The sequence below is a fragment of the Echeneis naucrates genome, chromosome 6, assembly GCF_900963305.1.
Source record: "Echeneis naucrates chromosome 6, fEcheNa1.1, whole genome shotgun sequence".
NCBI classification, from domain to species: Eukaryota; Metazoa; Chordata; class Actinopteri; order Carangiformes; family Echeneidae; genus Echeneis; species Echeneis naucrates.
In genome coordinates, this window is record NC_042516.1 from 7170647 (window position 1) to 7197011 (window position 26365).

The 26365-nt window shown below is 42.7% G+C and overlaps 1 protein-coding gene across 1 annotated transcript in view; it reads right to left on the reverse strand.

Moving 5' to 3' along the window:
• Window positions 1-1537: 1537 nt before the first annotated feature.
• znf407 (zinc finger protein 407) overlaps window positions 1538-26365 on the reverse strand; it is a 136760-nt gene continuing 111932 nt past the window's right edge. Inside the window, exon 10 of the mRNA XM_029505328.1 lies at window positions 1538-3055. Coding sequence (XP_029361188.1) covers window positions 2178-3055 — 878 coding nt within the window. The 3' untranslated portion in view covers window positions 1538-2177. The remainder of the gene's footprint in view (window positions 3056-26365) is intronic.

Below are 26365 nucleotides of genomic sequence, written 5' to 3' on the forward strand. Positions count from 1 at the left end.
CTCCTCTTTACCGCTGTGGATGGAAACAGTCCAACGGCTTTACGACTGGCAGCACGTGCAGCTGACTCATCTGAATGATGGGATGTGGTCATGCCAACATGGAGCGGAGTCTCAGCAACACTTCCCACATCTTGTGGAGCCGATGCCACAAGGACTTGTGGTTGTTTTGAGAGCAAACCGCAGTATTGATTCGCTGCTCCCGGTTCAGGTCACCAGGTAGAGGTCAGTCTGAAGTCATACAGTTTCAGTTTTCTTACCTGCTGCCAATATCGCACTACACTATGATCACATGCAACAGCCAAATGTACAGCTCTCAAATGTGATGCCTTATGTTTATATAAACCTAAAGTAGTGACTGGGAAACTGCAAATCAGAGAAGAGAACCTGTGTTACACAGAAATGGTGCATAATTACTTGTTTTCACGTTCCTCCAATCTCCCCTTAACTTTTCAGGCCTCTGACAATGACTGAAGTAAAAGTGATTCTTTGGTTCATGGGCACTTCGTCTAAAAAAAAGTCAGCATAAAATGGGGAATGAGTGAAAAAAGGCTGGGGAGCGCCAACTTAAAGGATGCATTCTTTTGTTGTTCATCATAAAATGCTAATAAATTCAGACTGCATGGAGTGTTTTAAATATTGAACCCATCCCACCACACACATGCTGTCTCTATTTTGATATGGTTCTTGCATTTATTTGCATTTTTTCTACCACTCAGTGGGTGTTAACAAACTTTGGTTCCTGCTCAAAGGCACATATGGATGCTCACACAGAGAACGTGACCTCTGTCAAATGTGCCTATCTTTTGCTGTATGGGAAAAAACGGCATGAAAAGATGATTGCGGGTTTATAAATGCAACATGAGGCTGCGAGCAGCAGACAGGCTGAAAGGCAGACAGGTGTTATGTGAAATTACAGGCTCCCTTCTCTCTGTGTGGTTGTGGATTTCATTGCTCTTTCACTTCTCTCTGGCCTCACCTCTCTCAACATCCATCTGTAATCCTCTCATTTTTTCCTGCCCACTCCTCCACTACTTTCTCTCTCAGCCCACCTTCTCGCTCTGCGTGCGCTGCGCAGCGTGTGTGTTAAAGGGATGATCTTTTGATGCCCTCGGTGTGTACGAGTGCTTTCTCCCTCTACTTTCAGCGATTGGCCATTGTGTTTGCAGCCTTCATACTGCTCTCCCACTCACTCCATCAGAAACCAGGCCTGTGTAGGGACCTAAATGAATATTGATTCTCCCTCCAATGCTGAATTCTGCTGGGGAAAAAAGGATGTGTGTGTTATACACAATCAACTGAATGTGACTAAAGGGTGGGGGGGGATTGTGACCACAATGATGATGATAATGATAATGGTTACGACCGTGTTAGTGATCGGAAAGCATGATGGAAGCCATCAGCTGGTGGCATGTGCATTTAAGATGGCGCCGTTCAGTACAGACAATCACTGTGTTGATGCTGAGATGGTAACAGTTGATAGCCAACACCTAAACTTCATTAACGTAATCTGAACACAATTCAAAAAATTTGGCTCAATCTTTATTATCACAAATGAAACAGGGTTAATATTTTTGGAGGTTTTTGAAAATACAACACATAAAACATCTGTAAGATTTGGTTTGAAACTATAAGAAATTGATTATGTGCTAATTATTACAAAGCATAGAGGGAAAACAGAAATTCGTGAACAAAACTATCATGAGTTACATCAGCAAAATCCTACACAACAGAACTTAAGCTGGAGATATACAAACATATCACACATAAAAAGAAAACTGTTATCTCCAATGAGCAAAATACACATTTTCCTTTATAGTGAGCCATTTCATTCTCTCAATATTAGATGCATTTTTAAAAATATTTCAGAAAGAAAAATATTCATTATCTTGCGTGGCGTTTATGAAGTTTGCAGAGCCTTGGTGGATGTGATGATAGCAAGCTCGCTCACGTTGCACCAAACCCTCCCTCCTCCACTGCCCCTCGAAATAAATCATGTTTGACCTGAGTTTGTTATAGCCCACGAGAAGACAATAAAAGCTGAGGCAAAAGAATCAAACGGGGGAAATTAACAGGGAATGAGATGAGAGGAAGACTGGAAGAAACTGATTACCTGGTGAACAGTTGGCCTAATGCAGCTTTACTGTAATGGCACCTCTGTTACTGTCTTTCTGTCTCTTCTACCCTTCCAGGACTATATTATGAGGGGCTCCATCCAAATACACCACCATTTCCTCTCCAGCCTGCTGCTCTGCTGGCTGCGCCTCTCCGTCACCGGCCCCAGCCTCTCCATACACGCTCTCCTCCACCTGTAAGGTGCAGTTGTCCAGCTCGGTCACGATATAGTGAGTACCTTCGTCGTTGACGATGACCTGGGTCAGGCCCTCCTTCATCATCTGTGATGCTGCAAGCTGCAGCACCTCTTGCATCTCCTCCTGGCCGCGCTCCTGGATGACCTGCACCTCCTCCTGCTCCTGTTTCACCTCCGACTGCACTTCACTCTCCACAGCCTCGGCTATCTCAGGGGTCAAGACCTCATGAATGACGGCTGCCTCTCCCTGTATTTCCTCCTGATGGCCCATTTCACTGACGGCGCTGAGCAGAGCATCCAGAGCTGTGGACGACTCGGAAACAATGTGGCTTTTTGCTCCGGCTGCGATTGTCACCCCTCCTCTGGCCACAGTCTGCAGATCTTCCCTGGCCTCCCCTGACTCCAGAACCACGAACTGGGTACTTCCTCCGGCCAGGTGGGCCCCGGCGGATGCCACTTCCCTTCCTGAGGCTATAACTTGTCCGTCCTCTGTGATGTGCAGCACCTCAGCCACCTGGCCAGCCATGGCCAGTGTCTGCAGTGTGGCAGCAGCAGACTCCTCCAGGGCCTGGTCGATGGCTACCTCCCCGCCACCGTAGCCTTGGATGATGATCACCTGCTGGACTTCATCTTGCCCGGATGCCTCTGATGAGCTCTTTCTGTGCACGGGGGAGCCCATGGATTCTGCTTCAACAAATGCAGCCCCCTGACCCTTCAGACGACACTCGAAAGACTTGGACACAATACCTGGGGAACGGAGGGACACACATCACACCACGTGTTAGAGACTTCTATTCAGTTCTTACTGTGCTAAAACAAGTAACAGAAGCAAGTGCAAACACAGAGTATGAAAAGAAAATAATTCGAGGGGAAGTTGGCCAGGATCTAGTGTTATGGTGTTTTACTGCCGCTGTCACTTTATAAAGTAAAAATTCCCTGAAACCTGATGTAGAAAAATAATACAGACAAAGCAGCAGTGTGACAGTCTCAGTTAAGAACCTGCTGAGCTGAGCCGCCACGTTATTTAGGTTGCATGCATGGGACCAGTTCAGCTTCCCTGTAAAATACAGTCCTGACAGAAAAAAGGTCGACACAGCTGTAATGAATGTCAGCACTCACAAGCCACGAGAAAGACACACGAAGGAAATGCACAGAGCATGATCCCACATTTGAATCATCTGACACAGGACCAGAAATCATGACACCATGAACAGCGTCTTTAAGCAGCCCGTTGCTGCACAACCAGACAGACTCACCAACAGAAGTTAAAGTTGTTGTTTTTTTTTTTTTTGTTGTTTTTTTTTAAACTCCAGGGAGAAAAGTTCATTGCTTTGAGTACCCTGAAAGTTCTATAATGTTATATTTGGCAATTTCTTTCTGAACTTAGTCTGAACTATAACTTCTGGAATCTGTTGCTCCACTCACACGATCACATTCAAAGTACAAAAATAAAGCAAGGCAGTTTCTGCATTTGTGTTTGGACACGTGGCTGTCCGTCTCTCTTAATGTTCTCAGTACCAGCAACTGTTGAACTTGCTATGTTTATGTGTCAATCATGATGAGGGGAAAAAAAAAGAAAAAAGAAACAGAGAGCTGGGCTGACAGAAGAGGTGATGCAATGCTGCACATGTTTGTGTCACTTAATGCATGAGAGGAGGCGAAATATGGAGATATTAGGCTGGCGGAAGACTGTGGTGAGATACGGCTGGTGCTAATTGAGCCACGGCGTGCCCGCTCAGATCACAGGTTGCCATGGTGTTTCCAAGGTGATAGGAATAGTGTTAGAAATGCCATTGTTTAAACAGCGCCTGGCTCAGACACTTGTAGGCTAATCTATGCAGAAAAATGAGAATTTGAGACAGAAACAGAGGACTCTGTTCACGCCTGGGCTGCTGGGCACAGATGAACTTAAAAACAAAAAAACTGAAAACAACCGTGTATTATTGTGGCTGGAAGAGCATAATCAACTTAATTTACAATGTTTTAGTTTTGTATGAAGATTTGTTGATTATGAAACCCATATTTTTACTCACTTCCTGAAAATTGTTTGAAGGTTGAACCCCCAGGGTAAAAACAAGATCACACAGATCTCACAGGACATACAGGAACAAACCCATCAATCACTGATTGCCCCCTGAACTTTAATGCCCTGATTTAACAAAGTTGACAATGTCATTGACAAAGTCGCAGCTTTTCGGCAAACAGTCTCTGACCTGTATGAAACCAACACTGCTGGCTTTAGTTCTCACGTTCACTGGCCAGGTAGGCAGTGACCATTAGTCTGCTGATGACAACAAGCCTCTTCATTTGGTGTGTCTGTCAGTGAAGTGCTGCAGGAAACAGTGAACACTTAATGTGTTAAGAATGAGTCCAACAGCAGAGAGAAGTCTTGGATCTGGACAGGCAGAAACTGCAGAGCTGCTATTCTCATGGCTATGAAGTTAGAACTGGTAAAAGTCAAACAGTTAAACATAGCTTCGGCCCACAGCTCAATTTCTTGAACGAACCAGTTATTTTGTGCCTGTCTATAGCAATTCCTACATCCACTTACACTTCTGCTTTACTAAAGGAAAACTGTATTGTTTCATTGGCCGACTGATGAGAAGCCTGTCAGAATCTGTCCTGCGGTCATGTTCTCACTTCAGCATACGTAACGATACATTAGATAAAACTGGCACTATCCTAAAAGTGACAGCTCTAAATTGGTTGTCTAGAAAGGCTACATTAGCATTTTAGCTTCAATAAACAATTTGGCAAATGAAGTGGCCACACCCCAATGCTGACAAATGGAGACAGACTTCAGGACTGCTTACTGCCTGTGTTTTCTGTTCTGTTCTATTCATCTCCATATTTTTGCTGCCTCCCTCCCTATTCTGTGTCATAACAAAAATCATTTGTATAAAGCAAAAAAAAAAAAAAAAAAAAATCACTGAGGTGCCGTACAACACAGGCAACAAGTTGGTCTAGTAAATATCAGTTCAGACTCTTCTATCTGTAGCTCAAGTGACAAGCTCAGCAGTGGAGGGAGTCAGCCCTGCCAAAGACAGCCAGAGGAAGTTGGCATTTTTAGTAGCAGGTTACCCATTTACACAGAGCTACAGGGCCAATGCTAACAGCCTATGCCAAAATGCTGTGAGCTGAAGAAGACAGTAACTTATGGTATGTGCATTTTCTGCTGCATTACATTAAAACGTGCGTGTGTGTTTTTTTAAGGCAGAAAGGGTATATTGTGTGTGTATGCTCAGTTTGGTAAAGTTGGTTTAGTTTATTTTGATTCTTTTTTCCATTCACATGTTGTATGTACGTGTCCACGTGGCTGGGGTGTTAAAGTCCGACATTATGCGCCAATATATATATATTGCGTGTTACAGGCCCCTGTTTGTAATCGTTTACGTGTGAGTGCAGTGCTGTGGGGGTGGCAAGGCAATGTGTTGCTAGTGTGTGTCACAATAGCCGTGGGGTGCTGTCGGCAGGGCCCAACGGCAGCCTGCTGAGGTTTATGGAGTGTCACTCAGTCGCCGCAGCCGTGAATCAAGTTAATGTTGCAGATCCTATCTCTTCAGTTGTCCTGCGCTCCCGGTGGAAGAACAACATTTGAACAGCGTGATTTGGCCCCGGTGAGAGGCTGATGCCTGTTTAATATGTGTTTTGAGTGTTCTGACTGACTGATTCTTTTACCAGGAAGTAGGAGAGAGGATGAGAGACAGACAGAGGGAGGAAGGCAGCTTTATTGGCTGTGATCTGAAACAAGATGGAGGCTCCCTGAGAGGAATAACACAACAGGAGGAAGAAAAGGATGCAGAGACGGTTGGTGATGTCATTTTTATGTACATATGACAGAAACATCTTGAAGAAAGTCTTGCTGTAAAACTGAACCAGTGACTAATTTAAAGTTGCACTGAGTTAGTGGTCTGTGTGGAGGGAATATTAGTTTTTATATGGATTTCCAGAAAAGTAATCTTCATCACCCCAGATTTGAACATCCTGTAGGGGTGTGTGTATATATTTTATTTTTCTCTCCTGATGAGATGAGAGTTAGTTGGGAAGGCAGATGAATGGAAAAAGTCAGAGAGAAAGATTGCTAAAGAATAAAGAGAGCGGAATGAGACGGTCGGAACCTTCCCCCCCTTAAAAAAGGGGATATTTGGAGAATGCTGGGAAATAAGAAGCAAATCCTTGTCTTGTTCTACATCACACAAACACAAATGCGTTACACAAATTTGTTGGCACCACAACACATTTTTAGGATTGAAGAAGGTTTCTGAGAATGAAGTCAAACTAATCGCTGGTCCAAAACTGTCTAAATGTACTTCATTATTACTGATGACAACAAAGTATTTGGAAAGCTGGACCCCGCTGTACTTTAAACGCTCCAGCACTCAGCTGTCATCAGTGTATGGGGATAACAATAGTAAGAGGGAACCTAGTCACCAAACAGGGAAACTGCTAATGACTGAAATGTCACTTAAATTAAATCTCTTTCTTCATGGGACTCCGCTGGAACTTCTTTCAGAACCTGAAACTGAACCGTAACTTGATAACCATTTGTGTGGTTACACTTACACTCGTCGCTGCGTTTAGGTCAGCGCGGAAGCTTCCCCCGCTGAGTGCACGGTACAGATGCAATTATTGATCAGCAGATCAATGGGCTGGCCAGCGGATGGGGCCCGGGGCCTTTAAGTGGCATTACTTCAGCTCAGAGAGGCCGCCAGGGGAGCGGTCAGACAGCACTTACCAGCAGTTACAGAAATTAACCTTAACACCGAGACACCGGCACACACACAATCAATTACATTCGCAGTAACACAGGTCAGCTCACGGTGAATGTAAGCTCACTTGCACAGACACACACATGTAATTAGGCTGGCACACACACCTAGACATATGCCCCATTATACTTGTAAGGACATGGTGCTGTTTGTATTCATTCTTTAATCCCCGAAACTAAATTCATCCCTCATGTTAATTTAAATGTATGGAACAATAAGCCCTAATTGGCTCTCATCAGGATAGAAGTGCACAAACACACAAACTCATATACATACACACACACTTCTCTGAAAGACAAAGAAATCCACTTGAACAGTCACTACAGCAAAGCAAAGTCAATTATACTGCATCAAACTATAACAAAAGAAGGGAGAAAAAACATGCGCACCAAATCAATTACAAGGTCAATGGCAAGACCATGAAAAAGCCAGAGCCCCCGATCAATTCTTACCCACAGCACAAACCCCTTTACAATCCTTTTACCAGCCGATTACCTTCAATTATAGATATGAAGCCAGTGCCTTAAGAAGAGCATGATGGAGACCCCTAAACCTGACACACATATGGTGGTTATTTGTGGGGGATTTTTACAGACGAGGTGTGTGTGTGTGTGTGTGTGTCACTAGTACAAGCTTTTGAAGGTGACACTGCTTAGTAGATAAAGTGTCAGTTCTGGGTGTATCCAGGTCACTGGGGAAGGCCTGCATGTGACAGTGTTTGCGCATCAATGTTTGTGTGTGAGCATCCTTATATATTTAGACAGGTCTGTATTTTAATGTATGTATTTCATTAATGTGTGTAGAAGTGTTCTTATTGAATGTGTAATGTTGTTCCATAATTATACGCTTGCACTTGTAAAATTATTTCATTTTTTTTTTTTTAACAAAGGTACTATGAATAGTTTTATTTTCATAGGGTTTCTGTCTTTTAATTTATTTATTATCTCACATTATTCTCACATTTAAACAGGGACAGTGCACATTAAAACATTAACCTTACACATAACAAGGAGAGATGCATTGTACCAGGTATTAGCACGTTGCTATTTTCCATCCATAGTACCTGGGTAGGGAGTTGGAAAATCCAAATAAATAAATACATTAAACAAAAAAAAAAAAAAAAGCTAACACATTAATGCATTTTCCTATGGACACTGTGTGTAGTTGACTTTCTTTACATTGTTTTTTTTCCGTAAAACTTTATAAGCAGAGATTATTGTCTTTACATACAACAGAAAGACCATGAGCTACACTCCATGTGAAGTGCAAACATGTACATGTGACTCTAGTAGCTCTCAGTATCTGGATTTATCCAGTTACATGTGTTGAATTCTGATTTGAATGGAATACATCAAAAAAAAAAAAAAAAAAAAGAAAGAAAAAAAAAAAAGACAATTGGCCATATGTGTATGTGTTTATTCTTTTTTATGTGTGTGTGTGTGAGGTTCTTCTCTGGTCGAGCTGTGTACATGATGACCTTACCTGCCTCCCTCTCCTCCCCTGTGAGGCCTCAGGCAAAGCTGCATGTGTTTTCTATGCGTGTATGTGTGTGTCTGTCATCGTGCGAGTGTGTGTGCACAAACTAGCAGGTCAGCCGAGGTCTGGCTGGTGATGGCTCTACTTTGTCTGGTAGGGACAGCCGCTACTGTCACCTTTACAAACGCCATGAATCAACGCCAGGGAGGACAGGCTGGCCGACCAAAAAACAACCAATTATACAGCAGCCAGATTGACACCGGGTGGACAGGGCAGAGAGAGAGATGGAGACACAGTGAACACACCCCAAGGACGAATAAACAGAAGAGAATGAGGGCACAGACTGACAGAGGGCCTTCTGGGCTGTTACACCGATACCGTAGCTCTGAAGGCCAACGTTAATCCATCAGCAACTATCTTTAAAGAAGTGATGCTATCACACTAATGAATGTCTATGTTTGCTATCCTCTATTGTGAGTTTATTTAACACAATGCTTAGACTGTAACACATCCAAAAAAATACCTTAAAGGGTCTTTTTGCAGAAATCCTCTGATACACGGGAAGTTATGCATTATGCGTATTTGGCAGTGAAGTGTTTTCTGGTTCTTGTGAAGAGAGGATTTTTTTTTTCTGATGTCTCTAGTCTCTTTGGTTTTCTTTATTTAGAGCCTCCCACGGCTGGAAGAAGAGTTTGGGTCTGGCAGGAAAGCTGGAATCTCAGAAACAGCCCAGAATGTGTTTTCCCACATGCCCTGTCTTTGTATACTGTGTGTAGTAGATGCTAAAGAGGATGAATGATGCCGTTTGCACCCCCCAGATTGCGACATCATTTATGAACACAAATGACTCAATCTGAAAAGAGTCAAAGCTAAAATGTCAACATTTTGAGACATTATTTTCGAGACCAGGTTGCAACGAAAGGACAAGTTTAGCATAGTCTTAAAGGAACAAGTCATCCTATAATATCCAAAGACTGTGTTCTTCGGTGGCGTGTTATACATGTTCCCATAAATAAAAGTAATGTTTTCAGAGTAGATACAGTAATACATATCGGTCCAGTGCAGAATGGTGACTGGTATGGAGCATTATTTGACCGCTTGAAAAGAAGATAATCCACAGCAGAATTTAAGGGGGATTTGTTCCAATGGAAAAAAAAAAAAAAAATTTCACGCTGGCAGTGAAACGGTCTCAATAAAGAAATATACAGTACCAGGGGACACACGCCCACAAGCCTGCACACCAACACACGGTGGTCAGAGGGTTCGCAGGTCAGTGTCCTGCTCTCAGCTCTTTTTCTGCTGACAGGGGATGACCAAGTGTGAGTATAATCTGGTCCGCACTAATTCTTTTTGCTTCACGTCCCCCAGGTCTGTGCCCCGAGAGACTGAGACAGAAAGAGATGGAGGGAGGAAAGGACGGCGAGGAAAGGCGAAGAAGGGGAAAGCACATGGGGAAATGAAATCAACTGCACCTTCATGAAATTAGCAAACAATAAAACCACAAACATCTTATGATACTGCCTAGATTTAAAAATACAGGATACATGGCCCAAATATACATGGATACTTGCATGTTATTGCAATTTCATAACAGCCAATTTACAAGAAACTCAATTGTTTCACAAGAGGGAACATAGATTCAGGTGTTTAATGACAAGGAACATTCTCAGGGAATATTAAGTAAAGTGACACTGTTGTCATTGCCCAAAATGAGCAGGGAATTCAGTATTTTCCAGGATGTAGTCACAACTATATTTAGACTTGAGATCTGTGCCAGAGTTGACAAAGTCCAACACCATGTTGGAGCTAGCTACTTCTTGAGAGGACCAGATGGAGGGGAATGTGGAATTAAGAAAGCAGAGTGAGAGGGCCCGGTCAGCCAGTACAGTTAGTACAAGATTAGGGACTTGTGAGGAAGTCCCTCTGCAAGTTCAATGCATCATCTACCACAAAACACATGTTGCTGAGAATTTATCTGGTTGGCTGTGGATAAAAAGAGTAAACGTGTGGGAGGCTGTTACAGCTGCACAAAGTGAGGCTTGATCAGCCTCAGCAGGGCTTCCAGTGATGCTTAAAGGCCTGAAACACCTGATGCCTGCAGGTTACATCACTGATTTTGTGGCCTAGGAGGACGTCAGGATATCCATCATTTCAATTTGAAAAACTCGCTAACCAGACTAATGTGCTACTTTTTGTTAGCGTGCTGGTGATTTCTCCACTGTTGTGATAAATCACAGCAGCTATCTGTACTCCTCCGATGAAGGTCAGAAATGATTGCAGCATGGTGGCCAGATGCAAGTAAAAAAAACAAAAAACAAAATAGAGAGACTGATTAGACAGAGGCATGTAAGAGCCTCATCCAAGAATCCAAGAGAAGAGGCTGACATATAAAACAATAACAAAGATCGCAACACTCTTCCTCCCTTCTCCCCCAAATTCCCACTCTCTCCTTTCGCTTCCATTATCCTCCCCATTTGGTCTTCTGTCTATCTTTCTGGCCTGTTTTCTTCACCCTCCCAAAAAAAATCTCTGGAGGTGGACCTTTGATTGCTTCTTTAATTAGCAACGTCAGAGAACTCCATGGATTTACAGGGGATGTTGAACTTCTGCAGATAATTACATGCCTTTTTCCTTTCTCTCTAGTGCTACATCCCTCCATCCCTCCCTCCATCTTCCTTTCACCGAGTCCTCCGCTTCTATCCCTCTCACTCACTCTCCCATGATTTAATGATTAATTATGGATGTGAGTTTGAGAATAAAAGCTTTTTTCGCTAATCAAAATGAAATTTCCCCCATTTCTCATAATTACAGTGTGAAGATGATGCTGCTGATGTCTTTTTGTTGCCAAAGCCCGGCCTGCGCAGTGATATGAGGTCCGTCAAGGCGGATGAAATGAATATTCGCAATACAATAGCTTGCTTCAATATTTCTAAAAAACTGGGCGGAAAAATATAGAAAGCGTGGACTGAATTGGGTTGAGGGAGACAGAGAGTAAACAGAGACAAAGACAGAAGCAGAATGTGATGAAAGATGTCAGTTAAGAGACCTAGAAAGGGAAACAAAGAAACTACACTGCATTTGTCCAAAAAAGGAATGTTTTCTATCCAACTTCAAAACTATGATCATTTTTGAGCACATGATAGAAGTACTAATTATTTTCCAATCAATATGTCGCAGAGTACTTTCTCCAACAATTAATCAACTGTTTGATTAGTTTGGTTACACACTCCCAGTTAAAGTGTGGAGTAATGCTGTTAGAGAAGACTTTTACTTTTACTTGCTTTCACTTTCATACTTACTTTTCAATATTTTGGAACATTTAATACACCAAGTATTAATTGATAGTACAGTAATACTGCATACAAGAAAAATGAGTGCAGTGCAAAAATGTGCAGTCTCAATATCAATATAAAATGATAAATGGTTACAAATGACACTGTCTTACAATAACTGTATTATCAAGGGATAGTCTACAGACAGAAAAAAAGAGGCTAGAGAGAGTTTACTAGATTATCGGTATGTGACTGAACAAAAACCGGCAGCACAGCTGTAGTAATGCTTAGGCAGAGTAAGGCGAGTGCAATACCACCAACAACCATCCTTGAAACACATAGCCACATATAATTCACTGTTTATGGCAGAGACCTGTAACTGCCTTGGACTTGGCTCAAGACTTATCTGTGTTTCAGTAACTGATCAGACTGTCGCAGGACATCGCATGAAGGCAACCTCTACGGACGGCGCTGGAGAAGAGGATCATTGCCCACATAAAGAAACAAAACTGCACGAGTAAACTTTGCCAAAGAAGATGAAAAGAGGCCTGGTGAATACTGGCAGCAAATTCGTTGGTCAAATCAGACCAAAATAAACTTGTTTGGATCAGATGGGGTGCAGCATGTTTGGTGTGGATCTGGCCAGTACGACCACAGTGGCAGTGTGGGTAAACATGGAGGTGGGAGTATGCTGATATGGGGCGGCATCAGTACAAGGGCTTAGGGTTGATGACCTTTGTAGAAGATGTTGTGAATGTACGCCTGCATACCCAGGGCTTATTGAAAGGAAATTTGGCAGAAAAATTATTTCATTTGGTTCAGATTTTTCTCCTGTGTGAAGTTGCTCTGTGGATCAGCTACACAAAGATGGCCACAAGACATGTATGGGATCATAACCCATTAACGAGACTTACCAGCTATTCTGAGTTTTACTCCCATAAAGTTGAGAGGTCAACCTCCAAAATCACTGCAAGTTAAGACAAGCGAAGGCCATAGACCTCAGAGTACACTAGAGTGAGCCGTCTCCAAACAGGGCGCTTTCACAGGACCGGTTTATAAAAGGGACGGTTTCTTACAGCAACTCTTGGCTGATTTCACGTTTATATTTCTGGTTGTTTGGCAGCAGCTGAAATAACAGTTTACCCAACTTTTTATTTACTACAACATCACAGATGCCAACCAAATCAAAGCCCAGCCATCCATACTGTATATCCATAGAGGATATAGTGCGACACGTCCTATTGTTCCCTCTTGAGTGACTCCCACTTGTACACAACAGACACTCACTCAGGCACACAGGTCTGTTTAGCTTAGTCTCCGATCCTCCCTGCCATATTTACTGGGTATTTACCTAACAGAGGCATGCTGGAGATATTTATCGTCCTGATGGCTCTATATATAGGGCTGAGGAGCTCAGTGAGAGGAGAGCCAGGCGCGGTGGGAGGTTGCTTCTCTAATCTCCATCTCCAGGCTGACAGGCCTGAGAAGGCCCTAATGAATGACTCTTTTCATCTGCACGCCTGTGTGTATGTGACAGTATAAATATTTAGCAATATTGGAGTCAGCTCGTGATTTTACACAGATGGAGTGATTGATGGCTCAGCCCCCTGACGCATGCCAAAGACCATCCTGGAGATGTTATATAAACCACCACAGCCTCTCTCTCCTTCCATCATCATCTCCATCTCGCTCTCTCCATCTTTCACACTGCCTCCTCTGCTCTCCGCCTCCTTCCCAGCTTGTCTTCTCACTGTCGATCCGCCCTCTGTGGCTCTGCCAATTTGCTTCACTGTTGAATTTCTATTATACAGTGTGGTGTCTCTATGGCTGTAAGACATGCTAAATCAGAGAAAAACAACCTGACAGGATGGAAACTTTGAGGAGATTGGCATCGACGTGTTACAGTCCACACAAAACCAGTTTCGCCTTTTAAAGCTTTTATTGAAAGAGAATTTCATAAAACTGCATTCTGAAACAAATCTTACACTTTACTGTCTTTGATCTTACTCATATTTTCCCCCCAAACTTTATAAAGAACTTCCACGTTTATTCTTCACTTTACTTTTTACTAACGATGAAGACATGACAACTATTGCTACAGTACATGTACAGTGTGTATGAGCACTCTTCTGCTCTATGAGGTCAATCAACAGTCAAAGTGAACACGTGAGGGGGAGAAATTATTAGTAAAAACCCCACACTCACACATACAGTATGTATGCATGAACTCACATTCAGAAACACATGCACACAATGCTGTCATCTCTGTCAGGAGAGAAACCAGACCAGAGCCACTCACTGTCTGAGCAACACATACACATTCTGCTGCCAATATGCTGCTGGAGCTCCCGATGAAGAAAGTCTACGTGTGTGTCTATGTGTGCATCTGACGGTGTGTATGTGCGGTTTAACTTTAGCTATACTAGTGAGGACTGACTCACGACAGGTTTTGACTACTTGTGAGGGTTTGAGAACACAGGCTGGTCGTCGAAGAATTGAAGGATTCAGTTTAAATCAAGGTTCGGATTGGTTGTGGTCAAGTTAAGGTTACAACATTAATTATATTAGAGGATAAACGTTTTTTTTTTTTGGGTTAAGGTATGACTGAACTTTAGGGGAATTAATGTTAAAGAATCTATTTGAGTGTGTGTTTGAGCGTGTGTGTGTGTGTACAATGCTGACCCTATGCATAGCCAATTAAACTGAAATACAAGAACAAAACCCCTGAACAAATATATGAGAACTTTAAGGGGGCATGCTGAAGATGTATTAACCTTGTAATTGCCTGTGTAAAATATGCTCCCCCGATAATGAAATTTCCTGCTTTAATTTGAAAAAATTGGGGAAATATCGCCCCTTTTTTGCCATGTGTTTTCTCATTTAATTGCATTTAAAGCTTCAATCTCAAACACCCCCACCGCTTTTATTGGGGGAAGGACCAGCGCTGAACCACCACATCTATTAATCTAACTGTCCTTTATCGGAATTAGCATTCAAATGTGATCGGTTCCATTGCGCCTTCGCCACCACTTGTAATTCCAACAAAATCCACTCCTATGCAATAACTACAGTGCCCTTCAAGGCCACTACAACCTCCCCCTCGCTTTGAGAAGTATTGATTTTTATTTGTTCTGTAATGAGAACAATTAGTCTTTTTCCTGGCCTTCTTCATCTATCACCGACACATTCCTGTGGCTCTGCCGTCCAGTCGGACACAGTCTTTAAACCCAGCTGGAGGTCTGTTCAGAGAGGACATTGCTGTACCCTTCTGCATAGCAAATACAACAAGCTCAATGGGAGATAACAGGGGATATTTCACTTACATTCTTTTTGAATATGATCATTCTCATATCCGAATGGTTGAGAGTAGATTTTTTTTCCCCCTAATTTGATTTTCTTGCCTTTAAAGGAAAAGTTTGGATTAAAACATTAAAATGAGTAATAATAACAAATAATTAATTAATTAGTACCAGGATGATTAATAAACAGACCACACCCCATATATCACACTGGGTCTTTAGTCTCTAGCTCCTGCTCATCTATCAGCTTGACTCTAATTGATATGGTTAGAAGAAATTGCCACACTCTTAATCCAGTATGGCTGGTGTTAGCATGTATCATAAAATGTGAAAACATAATAAAACACTCACATCTCTCCATTATGGAGGCTTTAATTTCTGCTGTGGCAGGCGAGTGGCAGGCAGGACTGACTGACTAGCAGCGATCAGGAGGCTTTAGCATCTATAAACCGGTTGATTGACAGGGTGATTTGTGACTGACTGACTGGATAAGTGACTTACTGCTTTTTCTGTGCAGCAGCTTGTGCCTGTACGCAAGCATGTGTATATATGAGCAGGTGTGTTTCAGCGTGTGTGTGTGTGTGTGTGTGTGACGTCAGGTCCTATTTCAGCTATGGCCGGTGAGGAATGAAGCATCTGAAAGAGTCCATTTCTCTTGCTGCGCTGCCTGAGCCTTACTTACCCTAATGATGTATAATAGCCTGCAACTACACTTAACCTGAGCATTACTGTGGCAAAGACTGAGTGGAAGGGGTTCACGCACACACGCACGCACGCACACACACACACACACACACACACACACACACACACACACATAAAGGTCTAGTTTTCTGGGGACGCTGTTTACCAAAGGCTGTGAGGGCAGGAAACAACCTGGCACATTGTGAAATGAAAGACTCATAAACCGCACTCCATCAAATCAAATCAAACCCTAAGATGTGTATTAACATCGACAGCTGTATCCTCGTTTTCGCTGTGATCCCTCACTCACACTTTGCTCTGCTGCTGACTCATTCTGTAGCTATAAGCTAAATGATACAAGCAGTTAGCATGCCACATCTGTTGTCTCTTAATTAAACTCATTTTCCAGGATGCCTCTGTATGTTCATACAAGCAATATGGAATCTGGGACTTTAACCCCTTTCACATTTATTAGTGCAGCTGAGAACAAGCTCATCACGAACACGTGTACTTTGAAAGTGACTGAATGAATGTATGCGCATATGTGTGTGTGTGTGTGTGTGTGCGTGGGTGCGTGTGTGAATGCAAGACAGGTTGGAGACAGTGGAGAGACAGTAAATGACAGAGTCACGTGAGGCGGCTACTGTATGAAACCTCAGATCTAATCAATAGGAGTGAGGAGGACGCCAGGCGCCAGCCAGAGGGTCACCACTCATCACTCAGGTCAGTGCTGAACACACACACACACATATACAAGGGGAGGGCATTGCACAGGGCACATTACTAGACAGGACTATGAGGCAGTAGAGGATGGGTCAGAGAGAGGTTGAAGCACATAGCAACAGAGGAGGAGCTGGATCGATGGGAGAGATTGAAGGAGCTCCGTAATACCAGAGGAGTCACGGATGTCCAGGATAAAGCTAAGCAGGGTTGGGAGACGGGTCAGAAGGGTTAAAACAGCCTTGCACCGCAGGGAGGAGGCATTGGCAGGCCATAAAAGAGCCGAGGGAACCAAAGAACTGACCGATTTTGATACTCATCGTAGTTGGATGCGACTGCAGTCACCATAGAGCGTTATTTGTGTAGAAGGGAAACAGAGGTGGTGAGGTTGATCAAAATTACCAGGTTGTGGCTGGAAATGAACAGGTTTACTAATATGACAAATATAGCAGGCTTTTAGCAATATTTGGAGCAGGAAACAGCCTGCAAAGCTGCAGGAGCTTGACCGAAAGTGGGGTAGCAGAAGAGTGCACCACAGTGTGATTTTGGATGTGTGGGCACACTGCATGTGCTGTGGCTCTGCAGTAGAGAGACGCAGACGGAGCGATGGACTCGGCCTAGTGGCATTTAGCCCTGTTCCATAATGACACTGGGAGCTGGGAAGGAGACGCAAGCACCGTTATTGAATTATTGAAGGTGCATGGTGAGGTATAAATCTGCCATGGAGATGCCATACTGTTGTAACACACGTGCACAGTCGCACACATACACAGAGGCCACCGACAAACAGCGAGGCTGGCGTGACAACTGCAGGCTTTGACTTGCTGACCTTGAGGTTGTTAAAACAAGCTCTCCGTCAGCTTTTCTGCAAAATATGTTTACCTCGTGAGAAAGGAACGAGAGCGACAGAGGACGAGAAAGGGAGTGAGAGAGTTAAAGTGTTTGTGTGCTGTGCTGACATTGCTGGAATAAACACAGAGACTCCATCAATTCTCCCGAATTGTGAGACAAAATAAAAAAGGAAGACACTGCAGGGGGAGACATAAAGTAACTACCAACCTGTACTAGCTGGTTTCCAGCCAGCTTTTACTACACAGCAGCATCATGACTGAGAGAAGAGATTAAGTTCTCGAGACCACAAACAAACATTGGAATCCTGTTAGACCAAAGCACGCTCACAGATTAAAAGAGAACGGCTGTATATACAGTATGTACCTGTAGTGAATGCAGCCTGGAGACCGTAAATCAACCACCAATTACTGATGTTTATCTCTTAAATAAAAAGAGACAGAGTATTGCTACATGCATGAAGACATCACTATATGTGATAATTCCCTTTTCTTCCTTCCAGCGGAAAGATTTTCACCACATACGCCAACACATTTTTATTTCCATTATTATTTCTGTATCTCTGTATAGATAGGGAGGTAGTGTTCCTTAGCTCAACTGCCTCCCACCTTGAGGAGAAGAAACAGAGGCGTCCTGAAGAATCCTGGATGTAATGCACTGTATGTGTGTGCATGAAGGCACTGTGTGATTACACACGGCTGCAAAAGGATTTAATGTACATTTGTTTGTTTTGAGTCTGCTCATGTATATAACGTTTGTGTATGTAAGTCCGTGCATGCTGTGTGCGGATAAGTGGGTAAGTGTGTCCTGCCTGAGCTTTGTAGCCGAGGGGGGCACCTCTTCTTATTAACATCATCAGTCTGCATCATTACTAGGCTGCCTGGGTTGGGCAGCAGGTGCTATGAGAGTGCCAGGGTTACAAATGACCACAGGATTGCTCTTAGAACACACACGCACGCATACACAGAGACAAAACACACACAGACAGACTCTGAACCCCCCCTTTCAAATCCCCAAAAGGGATGTGGGGTGTCTGTGTCTATCTGTTATCCAGTGGGTTAGCGCTCAGCGTCTGGCCAGGTTTTCACTAGAGGGGACGGACTCCATCCATTCTCCTGACAACAGGTCGGCAATACGCAGCAGAAGCTGGGAGAAACTCAGCTCAGGACTGGGGAAGGTCCACAAGTGAACGTATTATTATTATTATTATATATATATATATATATATATATATATATATATATACACACATGTATATGACAATTGACCATATGACCATTTAAAATAGAAAAAGTGAGAGCAAGAAGGAGAGAAGAGAGAAAGAGAAAGTGAGAGACAGAGAGAGAAGCACCTAGGATGTGTGTGAGACAGTGTGCAACTAAGTGGAGCATGCACAGAAACACAGCACTGAAGAAAAGCAGACGCTCAGGTGCAAGTAAAAATGAGCACAGGGGTCAGATGGATATGTGTGGCTGATACTGGCCTTAGATATCCCAAACATGGGGCATTGATGCAACATATGTTATTTTAAAAGGACTGCTCTTCACTCCATTGATGTCAAGGAGATAGTTGTGATTTAATTTGCCAAGGTCCTGAAACATCCACCTCTGAGATTTCAGAGGATTTATTTATTTTTTTTTGCAATGCTTACCATCCTAAAAATTCACCATCAACATGTGAACAGGGCCACTGTTGAGAGAAACAGCGTAAACTGCGTCTCTGTTTACATCTTGGGAAAAATACATTCTAGGAGCTTTGTACTGAAGCAACTGCTTATGATGGAGCGTCTGTGGTTTATGGGACAAAAGGGTCTCAAGACTTATTTAAAAGTCACGTTTGTGCTGTCAATTCCTTTTCACTCTTCTGTCGTGGTGGGGATGGTTCAACCAAACAGTTTTGGTTAAGAAATGATTACGACCTTTTACAATATTTTTTCCAGTGCTGTGGCACCACAAAAAGTGTTTTTTTTTTTTTTTTCTATTTCCATACTGTTAGGATAAAAGTGAAAGCTCAAAGGCTTTTATCAGAAAACCCAGATGGAAAAAAAAAAGGATCAGAGCAATTCGGTCTGACAAACAGTAAGTAAGATGATATGATTTTTTGTTGGTTTTTTCTTTTTTTGCTTTGGGTGTGTTGACATGAGTGCTTGAGTTTGTCTAAATTGACAAATATACTGCATGCACAGACAGTGATATGTGGATACAAAGGAAGGCAGGCAAAAACACATATATAATACAAATATACATATGGAGATCCCATAAACATGAGGATGGTCAATAGGCAGGTTTGCATATTGACAGATGGATATCTCCACCAGTGACGTTAATGCTGATAAAATACCCTGCGTTATTATGGCGTGTAACCAGAGAATGGTAATAAAAGCTATATGAATGGGGACTGGCCTGTTTCTAAGGCGCCTCCATGGCACCACCCATGACACCAAAGATGTGTCAAAGACAAAAGACACTCAATATAGTGGTGTACTGCTCTACCCTACCTACTGTTATGGATTATGCAGCCATAGTGCGTTCATTTAAGATGTACACATTGATCTGGCATTGACAAACCATTTCATATTAGCCAGACTTTGCTCTTTACGGTAGCAAGGGCAATCAGATGCACTGTACTGCATTGGGCTAAATTTAACTTCCTATCAATCCACATGTGATACACTCAAAGTCATTTTGCTTCAATCACTCATGAGAGAGTCACATTCAAATAAAACCAAATCTGAATTTATGTGAAGTTGTTGTTTTTTCCAGCAGCAAAATCTGTGTTGTTGATTTCACAACATACAGTCACATGCTTCACCTTACCAGTTAAAACTTAATCAGAGCAGGGATAGGTATGCCCCTGAATAAATCAGCATGACAGAAATATTGACCTGACTGCAGTTCAAAAAAAAAACAAAAAAAAAACAGCAACCCAAAACCAAACAAAATGATAAAATAAATAAGAGGTCCACAACATGACAAAAAAAAATTGTACTTGCTTTTCTAATATTCAAGCGGCAGCAGATTTAATGTCCCTGGTTAGTTAGTGTTGTTAATTGGGCGTGCAAAATTAAAATGATAACGTCACTGCTAGCTGGAGAAGCAGAGAAGGCCCCTCCAGCTGTATTTGACCTAATAGAGCATGTTTCTTCCCCTTCCTTCTCTCTCTGCTTCAAGTGTCTCCAAAACTAATAAAAAACCCCCTCACAAATCCCCCCATGAAGCCCTCCATATGAACTGTCACATTAATAACACTGCACTCGTATTCAAATTTTCTGTCGAAAAGCTAAAGAAAGATTGAATGCCCTGCCGTCGCGCGGCCAAAGATTGAAGACGTGTCTCATTGACATTGTTAAAAGTTTATGAAAATATATGAATTCTCAAACGTGGCGGGCCGCCGTGCAGCTCCACTCCCAACACTTCTGTTAGAGACTGCGGCTTTTAATCAAAATGATTGAATACCACAAGTTTGGATTCAGGGATTCTAATAGAGGACGGATAAAGTGTCACGGTCCAGAACTAGAAAAACCACACGGGATCACACATGCATGCATAAAAACCTTTCCTACATTTTCTTCTCTCTCCTTTTTTTTTTTTTGAAACTATATTCCTCTTTGGTAGGTATCTTGTTTTCCTCAATTACAGAGTGCTTGTGTAAATGGCATGTGTGCTGACTGCAGCTTACAGTGGGTGACTGGCTCAGTTCCTTGCTGATAACACACACATGCTCACACACTCATAAGCATGGACATATGCAAACTTACAAAGTGTTCTAAATATATATGCACAGTGATGCACAGTGATGGCTGTTGGCAGTGTCACATGCAAAGACTAACAGAGAGACAAGCTTGCCATATTTTTATCTGCATATGTGTGTGTGTGTGTGTGTGTGTGTGTGTGTGAGAGAGAGAGAGGTCTGTTGCGGTGTAGTTTCAGCAGCAGAAGGTTGAGGTTGAGGTAGAAATGCTCTCCATGGGCCAGGAGCACTGCAGAACAAAAAGGCAACTCCAGGAGGGATAACAACTGCCATCTCATTGGACTGCACACTACATATCATCGCTAACAATGCAGGAGTTAAAGCAGGAAGAACCTTGTTTGAGCTTAACCACCATACTTTTCTGAATTTATATCAACTGACCCTATTCCCACTGTGGTAATTTGGACTGCCCCTGGGATAGGTAGGAAACCCTACTTCGAAGAGCTGCATAACGGCAAACACACACATACATATATGCACACCGTCTAAGTGTTGCCAGGAGAGCACTGGGGGAGGTGACTCGTGCACCTGTTTATGTGAGTAAGTTCAGTATGAATAGACACAGGTGATTGCGCGGACAGAGTGGTTCTGCTGGGAGAGAGACACAGATGCAGTGGCAGGAAGAAGTGCAGAAGTGGACACACAGAGCAGCCTAAAACCAGAATCCCTTGGCACGATACATCCTGGCTGGTTTTCGAAAGATATTATTCACATATAACGTCAAACAACCCACACAGGATTTTAATAAACAAGTTGAACCTACTAGATGTGCACACATTCTCTTGTGTTTCAGGAGCTTCGGGGCAAGGCAGAGGAGAGTTTCAGAAAGAAGTCATAACAGTGACAAAGAGTGAAGTCAGTTTTCTCAGAGGGTAGAGTAATTCAATATGAGTGAAAAACTTAGGCTCATCAAGACAGTAAGAACCTGGGTCAGATGACAGATACAAAGGTTTTATCATTTATTTTAATGTCCTTTGGTGACTGATAGATGGGCTTCGCAACAGAGTGAATCCCCTGTGGCTTAGCTGACACAATAGAAATTAAATTTAGCGTACTTCCCAGTAAGTGACATGTGACTAAACAGAAAAGAAAGAAAGAAAGAAAGAAAGAAAAAAAAAAGTTGAAATAAAAGTTGCCCCACCCAGGACTGTTTATGATGAAGTCTGTTTCCTACACAAGCAAAGCTTAAATACAACTGGTGACACGAGTAAATCCCTTGACAAACACGCGGGGAATATCGGTACGTGTCGGACGTGTATAACATATTCATTTTAAGGTGTGCTCTTTGTTTTATATCGCTAAAATGATTCACAGTAGTTTTTTCTGTTTTGTTTTGCTTTAAGATTTTGATAATATCCAGTTTCATGCTCGAAAATAAAGAGTTCCATGTGTTCATGCTTTCTGATTTCCACACACAGTGTACTTGATTTCAAGTTGTAGTTACTTGGAAATGGAGCTCTCTCACTATATATTACTCACGTCTTTCTTACGGAAAGGACAGTTAAAAGAAACACCTTGTGAGAGAGAACTCATCTCAGATATGCAGGGTTGAAAATCTGAGGGGAGCTCTCAAGCTCCCAAACATGCTGCTAAGGGCAAATGACGTTTTCCTTCAGTTTCCAAGTTCGTCGTCTGTCTACAATCAGTTGTTTCTGGTGACACAATGAATCATAAAAAGGGTATTTTAAAAATAGTCAACATGATGTTCTGCCATGTTGTATGTGTGGATTAGAGTATGGCTGTGAGGAAGATATGAAAAATGGTTGAATGGTAGAATGGTACAATGGAATTGTAATTGTGATGTGCCCAAGAGTAAATACGTCAATATAGACGCCACCTCCAAACAGTGTAAGATTCTGTGTGCACAATCCCACTCTGTGAGCACAACTCTTTTAGTCCTGCAGGCGCAGAGGAGGTCAGCGTCTGCTCAAACTTAAATTCTATATTCCCGGCATCACCACCGTATTCATGACATTATCAATCAGTTCCTGTTCATTTAGATGTGGCTTCTGGTGAAAGAAAGTATTGTAAAAGTGAAACAGACAAATTATGGCAAGGTCTGTGAAATATAGCACTGCCTCAGACCAGCTCAGCTGCACACTAAACAAAAATGCTCTTCCTTGATGTCAAAATTGTGGTTTGCCACTAGATTTTCAAACGGCAAAAAAAAAAAAAAAAAAGGACCACAGAGCCTCTGAAAATGCAGCTCTGTGCCATGCCATGTGCACAAAAAAATAGAGCCTTAATTCATTGTGCATGAATACTCTGCCAGCCCACCAGGAGCAAGGAGGGAAATTGTAAACCCACCAATAACTGTCATGGTGTAGTCCATCAATGACTGAGGTAAAGTTGTAAATCCCACCAGTGGCGGGTGGAGTACAGACTGAGGCCCACCCAGTGAATGATGGGGTGGGCTGCAGTCAAATCTATCTAGATCAAAGCTCCAGGCCTTGTCTTCCTCCCTCCTTGGCTCTCTGAAGAGGCTCAAGAGTCACAGCTATCACTCTCTTCCTCAACCTCCCCCTCCACAACCCCCCCATCCTCATGTCTTGATTCAGCCTTTCATTATCTCCACTGCAAAAAGGGAAAATGGGTGTATGTGTGTTGGTGGGGTTGGGGTGGGGGGGGCGCGCAGATGAGGAGAGTGGAGAGGTCTGAAGAGGTTTTCAAATCCAGTGAAGCCTGTCACATTACAAAAACATGTCGCTTTAAACTAAATGTGAAATATCAGTAATTGAAGCCATAAATCCACTGTTGTGTTTCCCCTCACCTCCTCCTCCTCCTCTATCCTCTCCTCTCTCACTGTCTACCCATCCCTCCCTTCTCTCTCTCTCTTTTTTTTTTTTATTTTTTTTTCCAAGGGTGCTTTTGATGAGCGGTAAATTGGAAATTATTTTGTGTTGTAATGTCGCTGTGAAACGTCTTCCCATTACCATGCGTCACTCAGCAGTGACAGTGAAATTACTCAACTGTCAATCTGGCTATCAAAAGAGGTGGGTGGGGGTTGTTCATGGAGGTGAATGGTGAGAGGGGAGGGGGTTGTAGGGCATAGGGGGGTGTTATACTGGGAGTTAGAGAATGATCAATAAAGAGAGGATGATGGGGGGAGAGGAAGAGAAGAGGGGGGGGGGAGGGGTGAGTGCAGTGTTTGTTCCATCATAACACTTCAAAACTGAATCAAAACTCTTGTGGAGTTTAGCTGTCAGTGCTCCCCTCCTCCTGAGTGTTCTTATTACCACGTGTGTGTTTCTACTTGCCGTGGGTGCCATTACTATTGTAGGCACCATCTTGCGAGGGCAGCAACAAATTAACCATAATTGCAGATAAGGGACGATAAGAGCGAGAGAAATGTATAGAATCAAGTGAATGGAATAATTTCTTTGTATGGCAATAATTTACAGTAGAGCACGGCTCCTGAAACCAGCTTCTCTCCTGCTGCGTCCCAAGAATGTGTGCATATGTGTGTGTCCCAGAGGGCACAGCTGTGTTTTTGTTAGTGTGTGTAACCACATTTCTCGTGATACAGCCAGAAATAACAAGCTCGATAAAGCATTACCTCTGGCTAGTGATTGTTACAGAGGAAATATCCACACATATACCTTAAATACATTATTATTATTATTATCATTATTATTATTATTTTTTTTTTACAGCTGTAAGCCTTTTCGGTTTCCAGTTAGCTTAATCTTTATTCTGTACATATTACACACTGAAAATTATCTTCAAGAACGATAGCAATCAAAAACTGAATGAAGCATTACAATAAACACAAAGCTCCGGCCTCACCTGTACCCCTGCATGATATAGAATTGTTGCTGAATGTTTCACTATTATTAATGCTGCGGTGTGTGTGTTGCTGTGATGTTTGTCTGTAATGACTGGTGTTTTCAGAGGGTCTGCAGTATATAGGGAGAAAGAGAGAGAGGCAGAGATAGAGGGAGAGAGGAGAGTGAGAACTCCTTTATTGCTCAATGCTAAATTAATTGCACCAATTATTCACGGAGAGAGTTGTCTAGTGGCGGCCTTCGGGGGGCGAGGCCCTGACCGCTCTCCCTCATTTTTAATTGGCTGTCCTGTTGAATAATTGATTGGAGCAAATGCGAAATGGATGGGAAGGTCCAAGTGTCTTTCATCACAATGGGCTGGCCGCTCTGACAGCCGGCCACAAACAAACTCTGCTGCAATAAACAAACTGCATGTAGCCGAATTCAGCCTGGCTACTGCGGCGGGGTTAGAAGAGCAGATATGACTCCTGTACAGGACACTGCCCTCTGAAACCCAAACAAGACACACAGCAACAGTAAAATGGATGCTGGCACTGACAGGACAGAACTCAGGCAGCGAGGGTAAGTGGAGAAACGTATTTGAATCATAGTGTAAAAGCCAAGGCAACCTGTGCTGAAATAACCTGCATTGGCAAATGCATGGAACTATATTTAATGTGGCTGAGTCAGACATATGCACCAACAGGAACATTTTTACTTCGAACCTTTGACACTGCTTTGACTTTAGGACAATGATATGATAGAAACAAACATAATATTTCATCAGGATATAATGCTATGATATTCCTCGAGCTAAATGAATATGTTTAACTTTTTCAAATAAATAAAAAGACAGGCATAATTAGCAAAGTATTCCTGAAACCCACCAACACGTATTAGAAAATAATGAGACCAGCGTTTACACAGAAATGGCCTCATGTCCTTCTGACTTCTAACACACTACATGTGCTATCTCAAAATCATGGGAAATATTTTGTTTTCCTTATTGTCATTTTAAAACTTAGATTTATTTTTTCTCCACCATTGACTGTCTTTCACGTATATTTTACATACACATTTTAGCTGTCTCTCCCACTACCACATGGACTTACACACACACAGACACACACACAAACCCCTCGGTAATCAAAGGCTATTAACTCCTGGTGCTTTCGCAACAAAACAGATGTAAGATTCATGAGTCCCTGCCTGTGACTGTTGTCTTTGCCACAGGCTAGTAAAGAAACAATTAGTGCAGAGCTAGCCTCACTGTCCGCCACAATCAATAGTCCCTGATGGTCTTCTAAGCCTATTGACCGAGGCCTGTTCCTCTCCATGACCCCCCCATCTGTAGTAGCCGACAGCAGCTTCAATCCACCTATCTGGACCTTGGGAGAGGGTTACCAGGTTAAACAAGGCCCGATCCATGCAAACAAGCATTTATTAATACTGTCTGCCTCAGTCTGCATTTGTA